This window comes from Meleagris gallopavo, chromosome Z (genome assembly GCF_000146605.3).
Source record: "Meleagris gallopavo isolate NT-WF06-2002-E0010 breed Aviagen turkey brand Nicholas breeding stock chromosome Z, Turkey_5.1, whole genome shotgun sequence".
Classification (NCBI taxonomy): Eukaryota; Metazoa; Chordata; class Aves; order Galliformes; family Phasianidae; genus Meleagris; species Meleagris gallopavo.
Genome location: NC_015041.2, coordinates 56,622,422 through 56,643,114, shown reverse-complemented (window position 1 = coordinate 56,643,114; position 20,693 = coordinate 56,622,422). Strand labels below are relative to the sequence as shown.

Genomic DNA, 20,693 nt, shown 5'->3' with positions numbered 1-20,693 from the left:
CACAGCTGAGTCCCAGAGAGCTTTTGGCAGGGGTGAGCACCTTGTGATTCTAGCATTGCTTCATCTTTTTGTATTGGGCAGCTCTGATTGTGCTGGGCTGAGATGGGATAAAAAAATGTCAGTAATAATACTTCTGTAGAGTGACTAGAAAAACAACTTTAGCTTGTGTTAGCTTGCCAGTTGTGTTGGAGCTAAAGGTCTGTATGGTACACTGCCCAGTGTGGGGAGGGGTGAGACAGGTACTTCTGTGCATCCCTACCTCAGTACTGCTGCAGCTAAGACCTAGCTCTAGCAGTGCTTTCCAAGTGGTCACCTTATTGTAGGATGGAGAACATCTCTTGCACTACCCTTCTTTTAATACTATCTTCTGTATGGTCCTTCAGGTTGTCAGCTACAACTTGAGCAGAAAGGAGCAGCTGGAAAGAGCATCCTGGAGGCCATTCACCCCCAGCCACTACAGCCCCCTCAATGTCACAGTTAATGGCATCCCTTGCATTCTCTTCTGGGCCAAGAGGATCATGATTAAATTTGAAAACCACACACAGCTGGATTTGACAGAGAAGACATTTGGTGTCCATGCAACAGTGGATGTTGGAGATTCAAACTGCAGTGAAGACAATGCAATGTAAGATGTCAGTGAAACTAGTACCAGATAACAAGTCTAGTAAGTAAATATTGAAGAAACAAACTTTGTAATATGTAGTATGGAGCCCCAGTACATCAAAGGCACATTGCAGCCGGCAAGGCAGTGTGAATTAGATGCTTTCAGATAAATGTTTCATAGAGTATATAGACATATATGTCTGTCTTCATCTTCAGTAATGTCAGTCCCTGTGGCCAGCCAGTTTCACGTTTGTACTTGTGAGATTGGAGTTATTGATCTCTTCAGTCTCCAGCTATTTTGAATAGCTGTTTGGGGAAGTGAATAATGGGCCCTATGCCCATATCAGGATTTAGAGGCTGGCTGTATGTGACTTTGGGTGGTGGATTACTAGGATATGTGCCATTATTGTTTACAATGTAAAGATGCAGTTATGTATTTAGAGAGAGACTTAAGTAGCCCCATGTCCCAGAATGTGATTTATGAATTGCTGATTCTTAAAGGTAAAATAACTACAGGTTTGCATACTATTCTGGCATGAATTACTTTAGTATGAACAGTTCATTGCCTTGTTCCTACCAGATAACCTAACTGGATCCCAAATCCTCCCATTCCATAGCCGTACTAGAAAGGTATGCATTTTTTTAATATCCTAGAGATGTTTCCACAGCCTTTTTTTGTTGGAGAGGTGTTCCACCCTCTGAGCATCCTTGTGGCCTCTTCTGGACCCATTTCAACAGATCCATGTCTTCTTTGTGCTAGGAGCCCCAGGGCTGAACACAGTGCTCAAGGTAGGATCTCTTGAAAGTGATGTAGAGAGGGACAATCAGCTCCCTCAACCTGCTAGCGACACCTCTTTTTTTAGTGCAGCCCAGAATACAGTTGATGTTTTTTGCTGCAAGTGCACAATGCTCGTTCACTTTTTCATTCATCAATACTCCTAAGTACTGCAGGGAGTACTCCCAAGTGGCTCCTAAGCCAGTCATCTCCTGACCTGTATTCATAATTGAGATTGTCCCGACCCAGGTGCAGAACTTTGCACTTATCCTTCTTGAATTCCAGGAGGTTCACATAGGCGTCCAGGACCCTCATGCCTGTCCAGGTCCCTCTTGATAGCATCCTGTCCCTTCAGTGAGTTGACTGCATTGGAATGGACTCCCAGGGCAGTGGTCATAACACTGAGCTGCTGGAGTTTAAGAAGTGTCTGGACAATGCTTTCAGTCATACAGTCTCATTTTTGAGTAGACCTCTGTGGTGCCAGGAGTTGGACTTGTTGATCTTTATGGATCCCTTTCAACTGGGGATATCCTATGATGCTACAGTTGGTGTCATCCGCACACTTGCTGGGAGTGCACTCAGCCTCACTGTCTGTGTTACCAACAAAGATGTTTAATAGTACCAAACTCAGTATGGACCTCTGAGGATCACCCTTTATCACTACCTGGACATGGAGCCACTGACTTCAACTCCTTGAGTGCAACCAGCTAGCCAATTCCATTGAGTGGCCCATCTGTCAACTCCATGTTGCTTTCATTTAGAAACAAGGATGTCATGTGGGACAATGTCAAATGCTTTGTAGGTAGATTATGTCAATTGTTCTTCCCTTATTCACCAATGCTGTAAAAGGTCACAATTTGCCCTTAGTGGACCCATGTTGGTTGCCACCAACCACCTCTTTGTTTGCCATGTACCTTAATGTAGTTTCTAGGAGGATCTGCTCCATGGTCTTGCCAGGCACAGAGGGGAGACTGACTGGCCTGTAGTTCCTGGGTCTTCCTTTTTTCTGTTTTTAAAAATTAGGGCTACGTTTTCCAGTCACTGGGAATTTCACCAGACTATCATGACTTCTCAGATATGATGGATAGTGGCTTAACAACTTAGTGGATCATCTGGCTGAGTGCTCACATGATGAATTGCCCTGTTTTTCTCACCCCAGAGAAGTCCCTTAAACTTCTCTCGTCTGACGCCTTCTTTGCTAAGACAATCCTGTGCTGTGGCTTTGGATTAGCTTCATACAAGCTTTATGCTGTCTGATCAATGCGAAGTAGCTGGAGCCAGGGACCCTGGCTACAAATGCATATGCATTTGCTGTGTAAATTTATTGTAATAAACTAGCCAGTAGTTGGTTGGTTTGGTTTTTATGTACCAATTCCTGGATCAAGCAACTAAATTTCATGTCATATTTGCCAGTGTCTAATCTTTTGTGATGTTTCTATCCTTGGACTATGATATGACTTTGTAATAAAACAAGGGAAGATCTAGGTATGGGGGAGAGGGCAACCCACTTGTGGCCCTGGGTGGCTAGTAATGTGGCTCCAAGTGATCAGAACCTTTTAATGTTATTACATTTATAGTGGTAATTTTCATGAGTCAGTTGTGCGTAGCTCAAGCATGGATTGTGTGGGTAACAATGGAGTGCTACAGAAGGGTGGGTTCAGTGCAGCTGGCTCTGCCTCTTGTGCCCAGCACACATAATCAAATTTTAAGCCACGTTTCAGTTGTGCAGCTTGGTGAATACAATGCAGTGATTGCTGATAATGTATAGACCTACCTACATATGTATGTCCCTGTGAAGACTTGCACTTTTTGTTATTGAGCTGGCATGTAAGTTTACTCATTTAATTATTCAACTGGCTTGTATCATCTTGTACAATAATTTAATACGTGTACACTGGGGAAGAAGTATCCAGAATACTCATTCGATGCTGACAAGTTCTATAATTTTCAGCATCTGAAGAAGCTCACAAAAAGTATAAAATAGTTTGCGGTATGTTTCTGATTAGTTTTGTACATGCTAGGGCCTTTCACTTCAATTGCCTGTGCTGACTGCACAGCAGTTTTGTAGAGCTACCTCACAGCCAGTGTATTTATACTGCTGTAATGATGCATATGTGTAAAATTTGAACTTTCATACTATCTGCTTTTATTATACTCTAGTATCTAAAAAGATGAGGATTACATGCCTGTTTACATGTAGCTCTTTTTAATGACACGTATAAGTTACACCTGACCTATACATGTATTACAAATCAGCCTTTTTGACTTGAAAAGGTGAGCATAGATCAAATGCACCTAACTATCAACTGAGGATGAAACAGCAGGATTTAAATATCTTGTGTTCTTTGTGGAAAGTCGAGGCAGTATTCAAATTGACGTATGAACTATAGGATTTCAATGGAGGAGGTTTAATAATTGTAAGGTTTTTTTCTACAGATTTTAAAGGTATACTGAGTAAAAGACTGTCTGTAACTGTGCTTAATTTTCTATGCTGTTTTTTCTCTTAAGACTTTTGAAATTTTCATTTAGCCTGACATTACTCGCTTTTTGACTTAGGCTTTCTCTGAAGTTTGGTGATATTGGAAATCTAAAGGGGCTTGTTATTAGGTAAGTAATATGATAAAGAATAATATTACGCAATCGTATGGTAGTATCCGTTGGTATACAATTATTTGTGCGATTTTTTCAGGGGAGAGATGATAAAATGATGTAAGAGAGTTGCTGATATGGTGAGCTAGTGGCAGGTGTTCCTGTCCTTGGCAGGGGGCACAGAACTAGATTATCTTCAATTATCTTCTTTCCAACCCAAACGTTTTTAAGATTCTGTGATATAATCAAGACATTTGCATTTAACAGAGCTGTCATTTTCAACTGTATTATTTGCCTATTGTATTTTCTTACAGCATTTTTTCTTCTATGTTGAATTCTCTACACATGAGAAAAGTTCATGTCATCTCATTTGAGTAGTCTCAGATATTTCCTAGACTCTACTAATTCGCTAAATTTTTGTTCGTGAATTTTGTTGAAAAAACTGATAGTGTAGGCTGCACAGGCATCAGACTGTGACCTACTTCATGTTTGCTTGTTGGTGACCAAAGAAAAAAGCATTTCCTGGTAAATAATTTTGTATGTGATGGTATTTTACCAAGACTCCATGCATAAATTGAGTGTATACTGGATCATATTGATTTAGCCTTTTTTCTTACACATCTGTGCACTCTTTCTGATTTACTGTGTCATGACTAAAGTTAAAATAGGTGAGCATCTTAGAGTATGTAATGAACCTGTAGTGTTCTCTGTGAAGCCCGAGGAACTGTAAGAAACAACAATACATAGCAAAAAATGAGCTTTACTGTAGGTAACAAAAGAAAAGTTTACCTTTTCCATTACAACAATTTAGTACACTTGGAATGAGAAACACATTTCACATATGAGATGTTCTCATTAATGTCAATAAAATTTATACTGTTTTCTTGTGAATTGCATTACGTCTCAAAGTGATCACTGGAGTCCTCAGGAAATGCCTTATGGGCATATGAGCGTATGTATCAGCAGACCAAGGTTTGACAGACTTCCTCTATTGTTGATGGAAGTGCAATACCAATGTTGGATACAGATTTCAGTTTTTCTGGAAAATCTCCTGCCTTTCTCCTCACTGTGGGGAAGAGCAACAAAATCTTTCAGCTACAGTACTGAAGAACCACAAATTATTTTCCAGACTCAAGAGAGTGAGAGCTTGCAGTAATATAAATGGAGGAAATTGATAATATTGGTTGGTCTTCTAAGATTATCTGACATGAACTTAATAGTTCCAACTCTTAGACTTACTATTTTATTCTTCTTTTTTCCATAAAATATTTTCAGATTGTTACTAACAACCAACTATTACCAGCTGTCTGTTCAGAATTGGTTCAGCTTACAGAGACTGCAGCTTCTTTACAACCACTCTGTACAAGCAACGTTTAATGCAACAAGAATATATGCACCAGCAAGTTACTCCTTCCACTGTGAACATGTGAGCAGCTTGCAGAGATATGATGCCCTCCTGATACCGAGCTCTGCAAATGATGTTTCAAAGCTCTGGGAAGTTACTTTCATTGATTTCCAGGTAATGTTGTTGAATTAGGCCAAATGGATTCTATAAGTAGACTGATGGGAAATGCTGTACTTAAGTTCCAAGAAAGTATTATGATCTCCTGTGTACAATTTGTCTAACCTCCATAGAATTTTAAACAAATTAAATAAAAATGGAGGTTTAAATTACTGTAGTCATTCTCCTGTCATAGGAGACGTAGGGCTATGTAGCTTTTGTGTAGTGTCTTGCTTAGTTTTCCTCTTAATGAGATAAGTAAAATTAACTGTCAGTATTAGATGTCTCTGAGCTGGACTCTTAAAACCAGTCATCAAGGTGGGGATTCATCTAACTCAATTTGTGAAGACAAGAAATGTTAACATTGTGCTCTGGTTACAGTCACCCCAGTCTGCCTCTAAAGCCATTGGATAATTCTTCTGACTCATCCTGAATCCTTATTTTAGGATGAGATTAATCATCAGCTGAGAGTGCCTATATTTCTGAATTAGGCAATAGTTGATCCTAAAATGTCTCGGCTTGGATATTTTGCTTTTAGATACCTAAGTTTTAGGGGATGGGTCCCAGCTAAATTGCCCAATAGCCGTGATTGCACTGAGTACTTCTACTCTGCCTCACCATCAGTGCTTTTTTTTTTAGCAAGGGTAAAGCAGAACAAGTATTAAGAAGTAAATGCAGTGACATGGGACTTCTCTGCCCTTTTAGTCCCCATTTGGTAAATGTCCATGGACCCGTTTTAGTGAAGCAGCCAACTCTGTGAATGCCGATGTGATAAACTTCACATTAGAACTGAAGCCACAAGTAAAACTTGTCCTGGCCATAGGTGAATGCACCTTCCTGTAGTTGGACTTGATTCGTTACCACGTATCACATGCTTGAATCTGGCGATAATCTTCTAATACTAGGGTAGGCAATTATGCATGTTTTGTGCATTGAAATTTGTGCAGTTTAAAACAGTCTGGAAATTCTTAACAAATGATACTGGAAATGCACTGCACCAGAAAGGTACCACACTTAAATTAAATGTGACCCAAGTATTGAGAATGATCATGGAAGGTTTTGTTTAAAATATGAACTGCAAATGCTTTGGGCAACAGTGTGATGCAGATTAGAATAACTTTTGGTTTCCAGAAGACTGACCTGGATAAGCTCACTATGAACTCCAAATAGCACTGCAAGATATAATTTTGTTATATGATGAAACTAAATCAAAAATTTTTAGTGGCACCAGAGCAAATTCAAAAAATTGTTTGCAAAGATTTTACTTAATATAAGTCCTTTTGTTCTCTTTGTAGATTCAAGGTTTTAACATTCAAGAAGGACATTTTGCCTATGCAAAAGATTGTGCATCCTTTTTCTCTCCAGCAATTCTTATGGGGTTGGTTATGTCGCTGATTCTGCTGCTGGTTCTCGCCTATACTCTTCATATGTTGATCCACCTGAAATCTCTTGACAGGCATCATGAATGCAAAGCTTCTCCTGCTTATTTTGCACAAATGAAAGACAGTGACATGGGGGATGAGAAAGAGCCACTGAGAAGTAGTGGAAATGAATCCTATGAACTTAGAAGCCAGCAGTTTTGTAAAATCTATATTTAGCAGCATGTTATCTGTCTCAGTGAAACAGTGAAAGTGGTATTTTTTTCTACTGGCCTTGTTCTATGTAATTTGTGCAAATTTTTCACCAACCAGTGAAAGGAAAAATAGATAATAGACTGTTTATCCAATTTATCCTGTTACTTACTGATAGCCATCTCAAAGTTTCCTTTGAAAACAGGACAAGAGAAAAAGATTCCAGTGTGAGTAACAGATGTAATGCGATAGGAGTTTATTCCTGTAGTACAAAACCAAAATGCATACCTTTGCAGCCAGCTTACTAATTTCTGAAGAGAAGAATCACTAATAGAATTTTTTTGAAGTTAAATAAAGAGACAATAAATAAAATTAAAAAAATCTATTGGCTCATTCTTACAGAAAATGAGAGTCTTCTTGATTTTGTAATTGCTTTGACTATTCTTCTATGTATCCTAACAAAATAGCATCTGTTTATTTTACAGTGTCTGTTTTCATTATATTTAATTCAGGCATTCCAAATTACATCCTTCCCCTTTGTTGCATGAACTCCTTCTTCAGAGCCACTTAAGCTATGTATTACACACTACACTGAAGAAACAGTGATAGTTGTGGTACAGAGGCATCTTGATACTTTTCTATAAGCTGGAGGCTTACCATAAAGATCTGCTGGCAGAGGAGCAAACATCTGGTCAAAGGCTTACTCTTAACTTCCCAGCTCAACTTTATGCCAAAAGAAGGATTATGAGCATTATGCCCTATAATTCTAGATTTTGATTCTTCTCTATCAAATCCCTTTAGTTTTCCAATATTTTACCTAAATGGAGAATGCCTAATGCTAAAATGGAAGATACATGCAAGCATAGTGGAATTGGAAGTTCCCCAGCAGCAAAAAGAATTTCCAAAATGTTAGGAAATCTGCAAAAGCAGATTTAATAATCAAATGCTTTTATTTTAAATAACAGAGCTAGCTAGTTGTTTATGGACTTTTTAATCTATCCTGCAATGCTCTTTAAGCATCCTGAGAGATGTCCAAAGAGCTCTTACTTACTAGCACAGATGACACACAGACCAGACATGAAGTATGAAGTAGTTAGTTGATTTAGGGAAGCACTTCAGAGGAAAATAAATGTCATCTTTGAACTGTAGCCAGATGTAGGAGATAAGCTTCTGAGGACTTGGCAGGGCTGCCTGTGGCCAATCTCTGCCAAACATAAAAGTGTTTCATAAAAGATACAAGCAAAAACAGGAATATCTGGGAATCCGAATGAGATTTGGAGCAGCAAATAAAAAGTCCATGGCATTCTACATGAGGTGGTGTAACACTCATTGGCATGGTTCCTTCTTCCTTAAACACCACAGTGACAGACACAGGTTGATGGCAAAGTTAGGAGCTCAGCATGTCAGTGCTGAATAGGTGATGTTCCCCAGAGGTGGGAAAACTGACACTCATCAGTGGCAGCCTGACCTTCAAAATTACCTCCTTCCCTAGCTGTTCTCCTGTCCACATGATGCCCACGTGTCAGCACAGAATGTTGGTCCAGAATTAAAGGTGGGGATGTGTGTGCACTTCCTGCTGTGAGGCACTTGGGCAAGGTGGATGATTTTGTACCCACTACGTGCAAGGCAAACTTCATGGAAGGAAGAGAATGCAGAGAATAAAAAACAGCAAAAGAAGGCAAAAAACATCTCTCCTGTTCTCAACTTTTTCAAAATGATGTCAGAGTTGCAGTTACACTTAGTGTGTCAGGGGTGATGGAGTACAATTGGTACAATCTCCTCTCTGCTGGGACTTTTCACCTAGCAGTGAACTTGCTCAGGATCATCACATTTCAACTTGTGTGCTAGCAATGGTCAGAAAGGGTGATAAATACACCAGTTGAGTTAGATGGACAAGAAGTATGATGCTCAGGAATGAGGAAACACATATTTGTAAAGATTTAATGATGTTTTACCGAAGAAGCAGAACGAGAATCAAAAAGCATCAGTGTAAAAGCAAGCACCATGATTGAAAAAGACAAAGCCTGGATTTCTGCATTCCTGACAGGCAGTTTTCTGTGAGGCAGATAAGCAAACCTTATCAAGTGCACATTTTAAAACAACAGAGGCATTCCATCACTCTGCTTCTGACGTAAGAAAATTCAGGTTAACGTTGCCTGCTACAAAAACAAGCTACATTCACGCTAATAGAGTCTTGAACAAAAGATAACCTCTTTTACACAGTCCACACGCTGCATAATTTTGCTACTGGGAAGGTGCAGCTGCGTATCAGAAACTTTTTTCTCAGAAGGATTGGTATGGCATTGTAACAGGCTGCCCAGGGAGGTGGTGGAATCACTGTCCCTGAAGGTGTTCAAGAAAGTTTTGGCACCGAGGGATGTGGTTTGTGGGTCCAGTGGGGATGGGTTAGTTGTTGGACTGGATGATCATAGTGGTCTTTTCCAACCTTGATGATTCTATGATTCTGTGATTTCATGGGCTCTGCAGTTCTCACTGAGCACTGTGATAATAACAAACTGAAGCAGTGCATACATTTTTTTACCATATATTTCAGTAGTTTAAATTTAAATTATTCCCCCACACGTTGGTATAAGCCAACTTCACACCTGCAGAAAACTAAAATGGCTGGAAGTGGAGTTCTTTGACATGCAGTGGTGGGTTGTTGGCTTAGCATTGATTATGAGTGCAGGAAGCTGAGGTCACTGTGAAGACGGAGAAAAAACATGGCCCACAGGCAAGTAGAACTGAATTCCTGCAAACCTAAAGAAAGCTTTCCATCTTTACTTGAAGTTTTATAAAATGGTGGCATTTTCCTCCTAGTTCTTGATGTGTTAATTCTCACTGCAGTAGCACCGTGAGGCCTTTTGCTTCCTTTGTATCAAAAGGGCTTGTGTCATTACTTTGGCATAGCTGTGAAGAGCTTTGCTGTTACGTTGATAAGAGATTGAAGAAGACAGCAAATGTCAGCAACTCCTTCCATGTCTTGGTACACCTCCTGTTAATTACTCCTGTTAGTTGCAGGAAATGTGTACTCACTAAAATAATAATAAAAATGCTGAAGTGAGAAGAAATCACAACTTAGTATTCACTTGGTGCTGGACAGATAGGACAAATCCTCTTCTACAGATGGCTGCTCTGAGTTACCCAACACTTGTTGGTGCTCCACGTCCCATGTTACTGACATTGGTGTCACAGGTAACAGCAAACTGGTTTTGGGTTCTGTCTGTAACTTCTATTGTTCAGCCAACCCATTATGTCTGCTCACCACTGCTTGAATGCTTCCCATTATTTCCTCCATTTCTATTAGACACTGAGAAAGAGCATGCAGCTGATGTCTGACTGGTTCACACCTTGGTTTGTTTGTTGTAACACTGCTGGCCGTGTTTGATGTTACAGAACAAAAATCCAGGCCACTTTCAGAGATGCCCAACCTTTATTAACATTTATGTGAACCGTACTCACTATAGCAAATCTTTCATTATAATTCAGTCTGCCCAGCTGAAGGAGCATGTCAAGAGCTGTGACTTCCATGTTGCCCAGGGGATTGGGATGCCATGGTGTATGGCCTCCTGTGCTTGAAGCACCGTCTCTTCCTGTTCTGGACCATGCTGCTCCGCATCCTCCTGTCTGTGCAAACCTGGAGAGCCATTAAATACAAGTAAGTCCTCACCACAGAGGAGCTTTGAAATTAAAATTATCACAGATCTGCATAGAGGAAACTGAACAAAGAAACCTACCAAAAGTGTCTTAAGCAACAGTATACGCTGCATATGATTTCCAATAAATACCACTTTTGTATATGTAGTGTTTGCATAGGCCATAGCTGGTGTACTTACAGGTGTTTCTGAAGAGGAAAGCAGCAGCAGAAGAACAGCTATGCAGTAATTGGCTTTTCCAGAAAGATGGCTGTCAGCACCGATGAAAACTCTGCTCAAAACTCTGTTCTTCATGACAGTTTTTTGTTGCTTCCATGGCAACTTAGAACAAAAGCTAAGAAATGGTGCTTTTGTGGTAGAACTTCAGATAGAGGCTTAACCTCAGAGGAACAGCCTGTTAAATTAAGCCACTCATGAGATAAGAAACAGAAGAAAGTGCTAAACCTTTTATGTGCACCTTTACACTTTTTTTTACCTCCCAGCTGATAACTTGTCTGTTGTAAGAAAATGTAGTTGTTTTTTCTCCTGAGTCAGTGATGTACATTTGCTAGAGATATGTGTTGTTTTTGATGCCTCACAAAGAGATTCAACCTTCCTGAATGTTTTTCATTTTTTTCCCTTTTTTGACAACTGATAATTTCATCTATCACGTCCTGTGCCAACTAAAGATCTGAACTGTATTTGCAAGTAACTTCTGAGCCTGTTTGTAGGTGAGAGATGCTGCTTGAGAACATAAGAGAATATTGACTTAGGATGGAAATTTGCACTGATTTCTGCCTACGTCACTTTTCTGTATTCATTCATCTACTCTATAACCCTCTGTTTAAACGTGACAACACTTTCCTCATCTTAGTGCCATAACTGGATGAGACAGCTTCTGAACTAACTTGACAGTGCCCAGCCAGAGCCATGTGTGTTGCTCCATTCAGTCCAACAATCTCAATGTACATAGCAGACAGCTTCCTTCAGTTTGTTCTCAGCAAGCACCCTGGGGGCCATGAGCCTGCTGCTGCTTCAGGCCTGGAGAAGGCTTACTGTTTTCTTACTACAGCTGGTCTTCCCAATGGAGAGGGTCCAGAAAAGGGCCCAGCTCCTCCACTGCAGGATGAATGCCACCAGAAGTGCTTATATTTAATAAAGTGTCTTAAGGAGCGCTACTATTCATTCCCAGCCTTGTCAGGCAGGGGCAGCTGGTGGACTGCACTGCAGCAGCACAGGGCTGCTGAGTTTGTATCAGACTCTGCTGACCTACAGGTGCCTGCTGAGCAGAGTGGGGTGGCCTCAAGTTGCATCAACAGAAATTCAGGGAGAAATTAGGAAAAATTTCTTCTTAGGAAGAGCAGTGAGGCACTGGAATGGGCTGCCCAGGGAAGTGGTAGAATCTGTCTCCCTGGAGGTGTTCAAGAAACATGTAGATGTGGCACTGAGGGATGTGGTTTAGTGGCATGACAGGGATAGGTCGACAGCTGGATTAGAGGTCTGTTCCAACTTCAATGTTTCTGTGATTCTATGATTCTATTTCTGGTTCTGAAGAGTGGCTCCCCACAGCCTGAAGTTCACCAGGGTCTTATCATTGAAGCTGCAGCATTTTTCCTTATCAACAGTGAGCAGATTTTTCACTTCTAGTGGTGGATTTCCATCACAAAGTATTAACCAAGGCTTCTTAAGGAGTGGGAAAGCATTATTCACTGTACAAAGTCCTAGAACTAAACACAGTGAGCAGTGGGCAGTGCCCAAATTCCTGCTGGCAAGGTGATGTGTGTGAAACACAGATGGTCATCACATTGTACTTTATGCAGCAATATCAATCTAATAGCACAACCACTTTTCAGAGAATAGAAACAGACAAAAATGACAAATTTTTGGGCCCGAGGGAGAACTGACAGAAAGCAGGAATGGGTAAAGATGGTGGAGAATTTGAAAACACAGTATTTGAAAGCACAGTGCAGAAGTTTTGCAGCCCAGACACAGGTTGCTTTGCGGGTGTCTAAAATGTTTAGTGTTGCCCTGGTGTGTCAATGGAAAATCCTTCCCAGTCAGCTCCCTTCTGTCCTTTATATCAGTAGAAATCCTCAAATCTATTTCCAAGGAAGCAAAGCCTCAATGCTAATGTTCCTCTGACTCAAATGTGCTTCCATTCCATTTGGCTTGAAACAGCTTGGCTGCTTACACTCCAAGAGAAGTAATTTTAAATCCAGCTGTTCAGCTCATGGATCCTGTTAGTCAGCATGGCTGCTGCCTGTAGGGAATGTTTAGGAGTTGAAATGGTTTATATAAACACTAACACTAAAACTGATGCTCTGCCAGCCCATGGTGGGACCTCTGTTCTCAGAATATGCAATGCAGCTTCTTAATTTTTGCAAAAACTCCACAGTGAAAGTTAAAAAGACGTAAGTACACATATGATCTTACTTCGGCACTGGGGAGATTAGTAGGTCATCACCACAGAGAATGTGGTGATAGTGCAGACCCTTTCAATGGCACTAGGAAAACTTCAGATCTCCGGAAAATCTGCTGGAGTGTATTACGTAGTACTCTTACAGCACGGAAGTAGCTGGAAGATCATATTGAAGCAGTGTCTACATGCATATTTGTCTGGATGTGTTCTAGCCAGCTGCTAGAAGGATGTTTTTAGGCAATGTTATAATACTTATTTATTTTCTTTAGTTCTGCAAAGGAGTAAACGCAACCGCTGGCAGTGGGGCTATCTAATACCGATGGAATTATGTCTGCCTTTGCAGCCCGGTGCGTTTTGTTCATCTGGAGCATGGCCGCCCCCTGGTGGGCAAACGTGGACACCGCAACCCCACGCGCAGGAGGGCTTCAGCGCATGTAAAAAAAATTAAGTAGAATAAATCCAGCAGTATTTACCTTTTTTCCCTTTCCTGGATAACTCTACCACATTCTCTGACCACCAGCAGCTTGTCAGAACATACATGTCATTTCAGCTGATGTCTTGCACACACAGAAATGTCAGTTAGCACTAAGAAATTTAGCATTTCTGCAGCAGATGATGCCAAGCCAGAGAGTACTGCTATGCTGCTTGTTTCAGTGATACCACCATAACCTCACTTCATGTGCTTCTGGGCTTGGAGCTGGGTTCTCACTCATGTTTCCTCTCTACTTCCAAACAAAACCATGACAGCAATTATTAATGAATGTTTCGTGGTCCAGTAAAGGGATCTAAGCCCTGAATTGTGTCTCATTGCTTCCAGGACACACTACCAAGAGGGAACTCGGAATTATGAAGAAAAGTTGGGGTAACATTTCTGAGCTGGGTTATGGAGGATGAGCAGGAGAGGGGAGGCTGGTCTGAGACACAGAGGGCCATGAAGGGCCCTGACTGCTCTTGCTCAGCCATGCTGTTTTCTGAAGAGTTTATGTTCTTCCTAGCCTAAGCCCTAAAGCAAAGAACATAATCAGTTCCCTGTTCTTATTAAATGCACAGAAACATTAGGACTAATCAATACCTAATCCATATTAGCCCCTTCTAATTTCCCTAAAAGTCTCACAGTGCAGGGGAACTTCATTGCTTGAGATAAATATTACAGATTTAGAATTTTTCTTCAGGTCATACATTTTATAAGACATCCTTGAAATTCCAATAACTTACATAAAAATTCATGAAACGTCCCAGGGTTGCTTGGCAAGTCCTAGCTGTAGGATCTTTTTTATATGAACAATTATATAAAAGTTTAAAGTTAAGTCTAGTGGATGAAGATAAAATAAATTATGTTGCCATTGACACTTCAGACCTGGAAAAGTGGCTTCAATTTCTTATAAGTCTGTGAACAAAATAGCTTTTTTAAGGTCAATTAGTTGGCAAATATGATTTAACTAAAAGACTTCACTGTAGGGGAAGAAAAAATCAGTTGAAAAAATCAGTTCCAAAATTCAAGACTGTAAAGTGACAGAGTGTTTTTCTGACACTGGTTTATCTAAACTTTATCTAGACTTATTTTCCTCCAACACTCCACTTCAGGCAGGTATGGCCTATTATGGTGTTTTCATAGTCCTCCAGATGGAAAAGCCCACTTTGGTGCTCTCAGTCTGTGTAAAGGATTGAGTCATTTTTTGTGCTAGTGCCATATTTATATAGTGCACTGCTTACACAGCAAGATTTTGGTAGCAGAAGGCTGAGAGTAGGCCTCTGTGAGTAGAGCCCAGCAGTGCCTCCTGTCAGAGCAGAACAGCTCCAGCTGCTCTAAGAGGGACTCGCAACTGCCAGAGCTGAGCTGTGAGTGATGCTGGGTGTGCTCAGAGAGAGCAGAGCAGTGAGAACAGCTGGGAGAGAAGGGGGTGAGCAGCGGGAGAGAAGCAGTCCTACAAGCACCCAGGTTACAGAATCATGGAATCATATAGTTGGAAAAGACCTCTAAGGTCACCCAGTCCAACCATCAGCCCACCTCCACTATGCCGTGAGGGATTTCAATGATAGCGATGCCCACTAATCACATCCCTCAGTGCCACATCTACACATTTCTTGAACATCCCCAGGAACTCTACCACCTCCCTGGACAGCCTGTTCCAATACCTTACCACTCTTTCTGAGAAGAAATTTTTTCCTAATACTGAACCTGAACATCCACTGGTGCAACTTGAGGCCATTCCCTGCCATCCTATCACTGTTACCTAGGAAAAGAGGCCAATCCCCACCTCACCACAACCTTCTTTCAGGCAGCTGTAGAGGGTGATAAGGTCTCCCCTGAGCTTCTCCTTCAGACTGAAGAAACCCAATTCCCTCAGCTGCTCCCCTAAAACTTGTGCTCTAGACTCTTCACCAGTTTCACTACCCTTCTCTAGCCATGCTCCGGGGCCTCCATGTCTTTTCTGTAGTGAGGGGCCCAAAACTGAACGCAGTACTTGAGGTGCGATCAAGTACCATTACGTCCCTGCTCCTGCTGGCTGCGCTGTGATACAAGGCAGAGTATCATTGGCCTTCTTGGCCACCTGGACACACTGCTGGCTCTGTTCAGCTTCCACATCTGTGCCTTGGCTTTCCTGATCCCAACTCTGCACATCTGGATTGCATCCCCGTATTCTCCCCAGGCCATGTGTACCTGCTTCCACTGCCTTTGCATTTCCTTCTTATCCCTCAGGCTAACTAACAGGCTAACTGCCCCATTCCTAATGGCACGTGGGCAGCTTTGGGGCTGCAGCCAGCTGTGGAATGGGTCAAGGCTTGGGGTTTCCTCATGCATTTGGCAGTGCTATCTGGTCTCGGGGTGGTTCTGGTTTGCAGAAGCCATCAGGCTGGAAGTGCTGCTTCTTCTACAACCTCGCTTCTTGGCCAGGTTAAGTTGCAGCTGGGCTTATATCTGTCTAATTTTCTCAATGCAGAAGTACCCTACAGCCTGTGGAGAGGCCCATGATTAGGCAGGCTGTCCCCTTCTGTGGGCGGTACTCAGTGTGGGTGGTACTTGGGCTAAGGTGGGTGGTAGTTAGAGGGGGTGGTTCTGGGTGGTACTTGATGGGTCACTGGTTCACGGGGCGATCTTGTGTCAAAGTATATAGGTAGTTGTTGCGCAGCATTAAATGGGCACTTGAACTACACCCTATGGCGGGTGTCTCTCATGTCCCTCTGCCGGGTAGGGGTGAAGACGAGAGGGGCCTATAACGTATTGTTAGCTGGGCTGGAATTGCATGGAGGCTAGCAACAATTGGTGACCCCAACGTGATGAGGTGTGTGCACAGGGATGAGGGGATAGCAGCTCACGTTATGGCTTCTGTGCAGCAAGTGGTCAGTATGCTGAAGGTGCTGGGAAAGCAGGCAGGGGTTTCGCTATCGTTGAAATCCCTCACGACATTCATTAATTGGGTTCAGTGCCGTGGTTACGGGAGTACTCCTATGGAGTGCTTATCCTGTAGGAATTTAGATAAGGTGGCAGAGGAGTTGTGGGAGGAGGTTAAGCTGGAAACGAAAGGAGCGGCGGATATCGCTGCTACCTTGGGAAGCTTAGAGAGAGCTCTTAAAGCAGTGGGAACAGAGGAGCGGTGTTGGCGTATGGCTCGGGAATTGGTGTTAGGTCAGCTTGGGGAGGAAGGCGAGGAATTGGAGAAGGAGCCTTCAAAGGGGGGAGTGGAACCTGTGAAAGAGGTGTGGAACCTGGGAAGCAGGGTCTGGAGCCTGCAAAGGGAGGGCAGGAGGACGCAGCAGAAATTGAACAGGGAGGCAAGGCAGAGTCAGAGGCTGGGCTACAGAAGGAGGAGTCGGGAATGGATACATCTGGAAGGAGCGGCGGGGCCGGGGCAGCCGCACTGGGGGCAGAGGACGATGTGCCTTGGGTGGTGCCTGAGTGGCCTCTCGCAGCATCTAATTGGAGGGCTAGTGGGGCTACACCCGCGTTCTCGTATGTTCCTGGAACAGTGCCCATGCCCACCGCTGTTTCAGTAACAACACCCACGGCCCCTCCCCTGTATGCTGGGGGGAGTGCCGTGGGGGTGGAGGCAGCCGGTCTGCGATTGGAGCAAAAGGGGGAGGGACAAGAGCAACCGAAGCCAGTGATTGGAGGAGAAGGGGCTGGGCCGGCGGAACAGGAATTGAGTGTAGAGGAGGCTGCAGTTGCGCAGACCGCGGTGTATTGCCTGCTGCTAAAATGCGAGACACTGTCAAGGAAATGGGTGTAGCTGCTCGAAGAGCAGAGTGGGCAGGAAGGAGGGTGGTGATGAACACCAGGGGTGCTACCTTAAATGACGCCCTGCAAGAAACTGGAAGGGAGTGGCTTATCAAGGCTAAGGACTGTGTGTTAACAGACTGTCAGCTGCAGACCATTGAGCCTGATGCGCCCCTGCCCTCAGCAGCTTTTCTGGTCCTGGTGGGTCCAGATGGGACCCGTCAGTGGAATCCTGTAGATTATAAAATTCTGTTGCAGTTGAGATCAGCTGTTCAATCAGAAGGGATAACGGGATCAGGAGCGCAGCTGCTTCTAGATACCATCGCAACATCAGGACTGCTAATGTTTGATTGGTGGCAGACGGCCAGGGCAGTCTTAACACCGGCACAATGTACAGTGTGGGAGCAGCAGGTGAGGGCTCAGGCAGAGGCGATTATTATACAGGGGCAGATGGATGCAGAGCATGCGGGCCATGGTTTGGAATTGGATCAAATAATTGGGCAGGGCCAGTGGATATCATCGCAGCAGCAGTTAAGAGTTACCGACACCTGCACTGATGATTGCAGCTGGGATAGGGAGAGAGGCCTTTGAACGCATGGGTAGTACGGTAACGAAGGAACCCAGTTATACCTTGGTACGGTAGGAGCCTGGTGAGGGTTTTGGTTGCTTTGCCGATTGCCTCCAGACTGCAGTCAACAGTAGCAGCCAGCCCGCAGTGGCTCGAGATGCTGTCTTATACGACTGCTTGCTCTCAGAAGCAACACCGGAGTATAAACGCGTGTTAGACAGTCTGCCAGTGACAGCTTCAGCAGCAGAATTGATAGAAAGGGGAATTCAGCACGGTGGAACAGGTGCCTCTTCTGGCAGCTTTACAGCAGGTAGTTTTAGGTAGAGTGCAGTGCTATGGGTGTGGGAAGTCGGGCCACATCCGTAAGGAATGTCCAACTCGAACACAGGTTACTCTTAGATCATTAGCCTGTTGGGTGTGTGGCAGACCTCATGTAGCTCACATCTGCTCAAATAGATATCAGGGAAATGAATCAGCTAGTGTGAGAGTGGGACATTGCTCCCAGCAGCGCAGTACAATTGTCCCAAAGGAGAACAACGGAACGGCCCCGCTCTCCTGGGGAGCACTGTGGCCGGGGCCGGATCAGGAGCACAACTAAAAGTCAAAGAAGGTCCCCCACTGTCCCAAACATGGAACTGCCAAACACTAGAACAGCCGGTGACACCTGGAACTGTTGTAGTTGTGTCAGGGGCAGTAGATCTGGGGGTAGAAGTACCTCCTCAGTCTACAAATGGCAGTCAGATCCTGGCTAGGGCAACAGGCTGTTTGCCTACGCTGCAGGCAGGACTTCTGCTTATGGCCCTCTCTCTTGAGCTGGGTAAAAATAGACCTCTCATTTGAATTCAGGTTTGCATCACAGGATTGTTGACACCGACGCCACTGAAGTGGTACTGTGATGTGTTGTTGGATTCAGGTGTGGATGTGAGTGCAATGCCTGTAGGGAAGTGGCTGGTGCGGTGGGGTTGGTGGGATTTTTGATATACAGCGTAGTGTATATCCTGTTATTCTTAGTTATCAAGATGAGGATGGCAACTGGAAGGAGTTGAGCCTGATTAGGCCATATGTCATGGTCATTCCGATTCCGCTGCTTGGGCATAATGCACTTACTGCTATTCGTGTGCGCATTTCCATTGAAGGCAAGTTAGATGGTGGTCCGGATTTTTAGTTGGGGCTGATGGGAAAGTAACCTGCTGGAAAATGACCTGGAAAAGTGATGACCCAGTATGGATTTCTCAGTGGCCCCTCGTTCTGGAAAAATTGAAAGCTATTAATGAATTAGTCAATCGGGAGGTCACTATGGGACATTTGGTACCATCCACGAGCCCATGGAATTGCCAGATTTTTGTAATCAAAAAGAAGTCAGGTCAGTGGCGACCGCTGCATGATTTTTGAGGAGTCAATGCAGTTTTGCAGGATATGGGGCCTTTACAGCTGGGATTACCTTTACCATCCATGGTGCGTGACTCCTGGCAGTGTCTGCTAATTGACCTGAAGTATTGCTTCTTTAGCATTCCCCTACATCCAGATGATTCTCTTAGGTTCGCCATGACGGTCCTAGCTGTTAATAATGCAAGAGAACTGGCAAGGCGGTACCAATGGACTGTACTGCCACAAGGTATGAAAAATTCCCCCACCATTTGTCAGATGTATGTCACTTTGGCCCTGAGACCCTTTCGAGAGAAGTACCCACTGCTCATGGTGAATCAATATGGATGACATTTTGGTAGCTGGGGAAAAATTGACACCTGACATAGAAAAGGACCTTTGGGAGGGGTTGTTAGCAAGAGGCCTGAAAGTGGGGGAAGACAAGACTCAAAGAATGTTTCGTATCAAGTATTTAGGTACCCTGTTGGAGAAGCATCTGATTCAGCTGCAGATCTTGGTGAATACGGCAGTGACAACCCTGAATGACTTATAGCTTCTCATAGAGGCTATACAATGGCTCCAACAGTTCGTGCCATTGGTGCTGGTGGATATGAAAATCCTAACCAAAGATCTCAAAGGTGATACAGATGTAGCAGCTCCATGAGAGTTTTCATTGCAACAAAAACATATAATCTCTTCTCTGTTGTCTCACATGCAATCCGCAGCGCTCTATCGTCGGGTCCCAAGGGAGAGACTACAGGGTCACATTGGTTTACAGCAAGAGGAAGCCATAATAGTGTTACATCAAAGGGGAATACAGCAACCAATCTTATGGGGCTATATGGCAGTGCCCAAAGGTGCTTTGCCACAGTGGGGCACTCTTATTAGTCAAGCCATTTCTTGGGTGCGGCAAAAGGTTACCACTCTCATGGGGGAGGAGCCCAAGTCCGTGTCCATTGAGATTGCAGGGGACATTTGGGTGCAATATCTTCAGAATAGTCCTGCGGTACAAGCCAGTTTGGAGGGTTTTTTCGGTGAGGTAAGAGCAGTGCAAACTACCTCACTGGGGACGCTATGTAAGCTGCTGACAGTTATATCGCGGGTTCCAGACAGTGATCAGCCCCTACTTGGTCATACCCTTTTCACTGACGCTTCGGGGAAAACTGGGAAATATGCTGTGGTGTGGCACAATGGGAGGCAGTGGTGCAAATGGGTTGAGATCTGCCCAGATACATCTACCCAACAATTGGAGCTGAAGACGGTGCTGTTAGCTCTGCAACTTAGCAAGGCAGAACCTGCGAATGTGGTAACTGATAGCCAGTATTGCTTTCGCATGGCTACGTTGTGCAGGGACTGTATTGGGGGCACTACTCCCACCGCAGTTGCCTTCTATAATGCGCTGTCCCTGCGCATGGTTCCTGTCTTCTTCATGCATGTCAACAGTCACTTGA

General features: G+C 43.6%; 1 protein-coding gene across 1 annotated transcript in view; it reads left to right on the top strand.

Annotated features, from left to right (window-relative positions):
- ATP6AP1L (ATPase H+ transporting accessory protein 1 like) overlaps nt 1-7,417 on the top strand; it is a 14,482-nt gene extending 7,065 nt beyond the window's left edge. The window contains exons 4-7 of the mRNA XM_010726085.2: nt 384-625; nt 3,935-3,985; nt 5,243-5,486; nt 6,764-7,417. Of these exons, the coding sequence (XP_010724387.1) occupies nt 384-625; nt 3,935-3,985; nt 5,243-5,486; nt 6,764-7,066 (840 nt within the window). The 3' untranslated portion in view covers nt 7,067-7,417. The remainder of the gene's footprint in view (nt 1-383; nt 626-3,934; nt 3,986-5,242; nt 5,487-6,763) is intronic.
- Nucleotides 7,418-20,693: the final 13,276 nt, after the last annotated feature.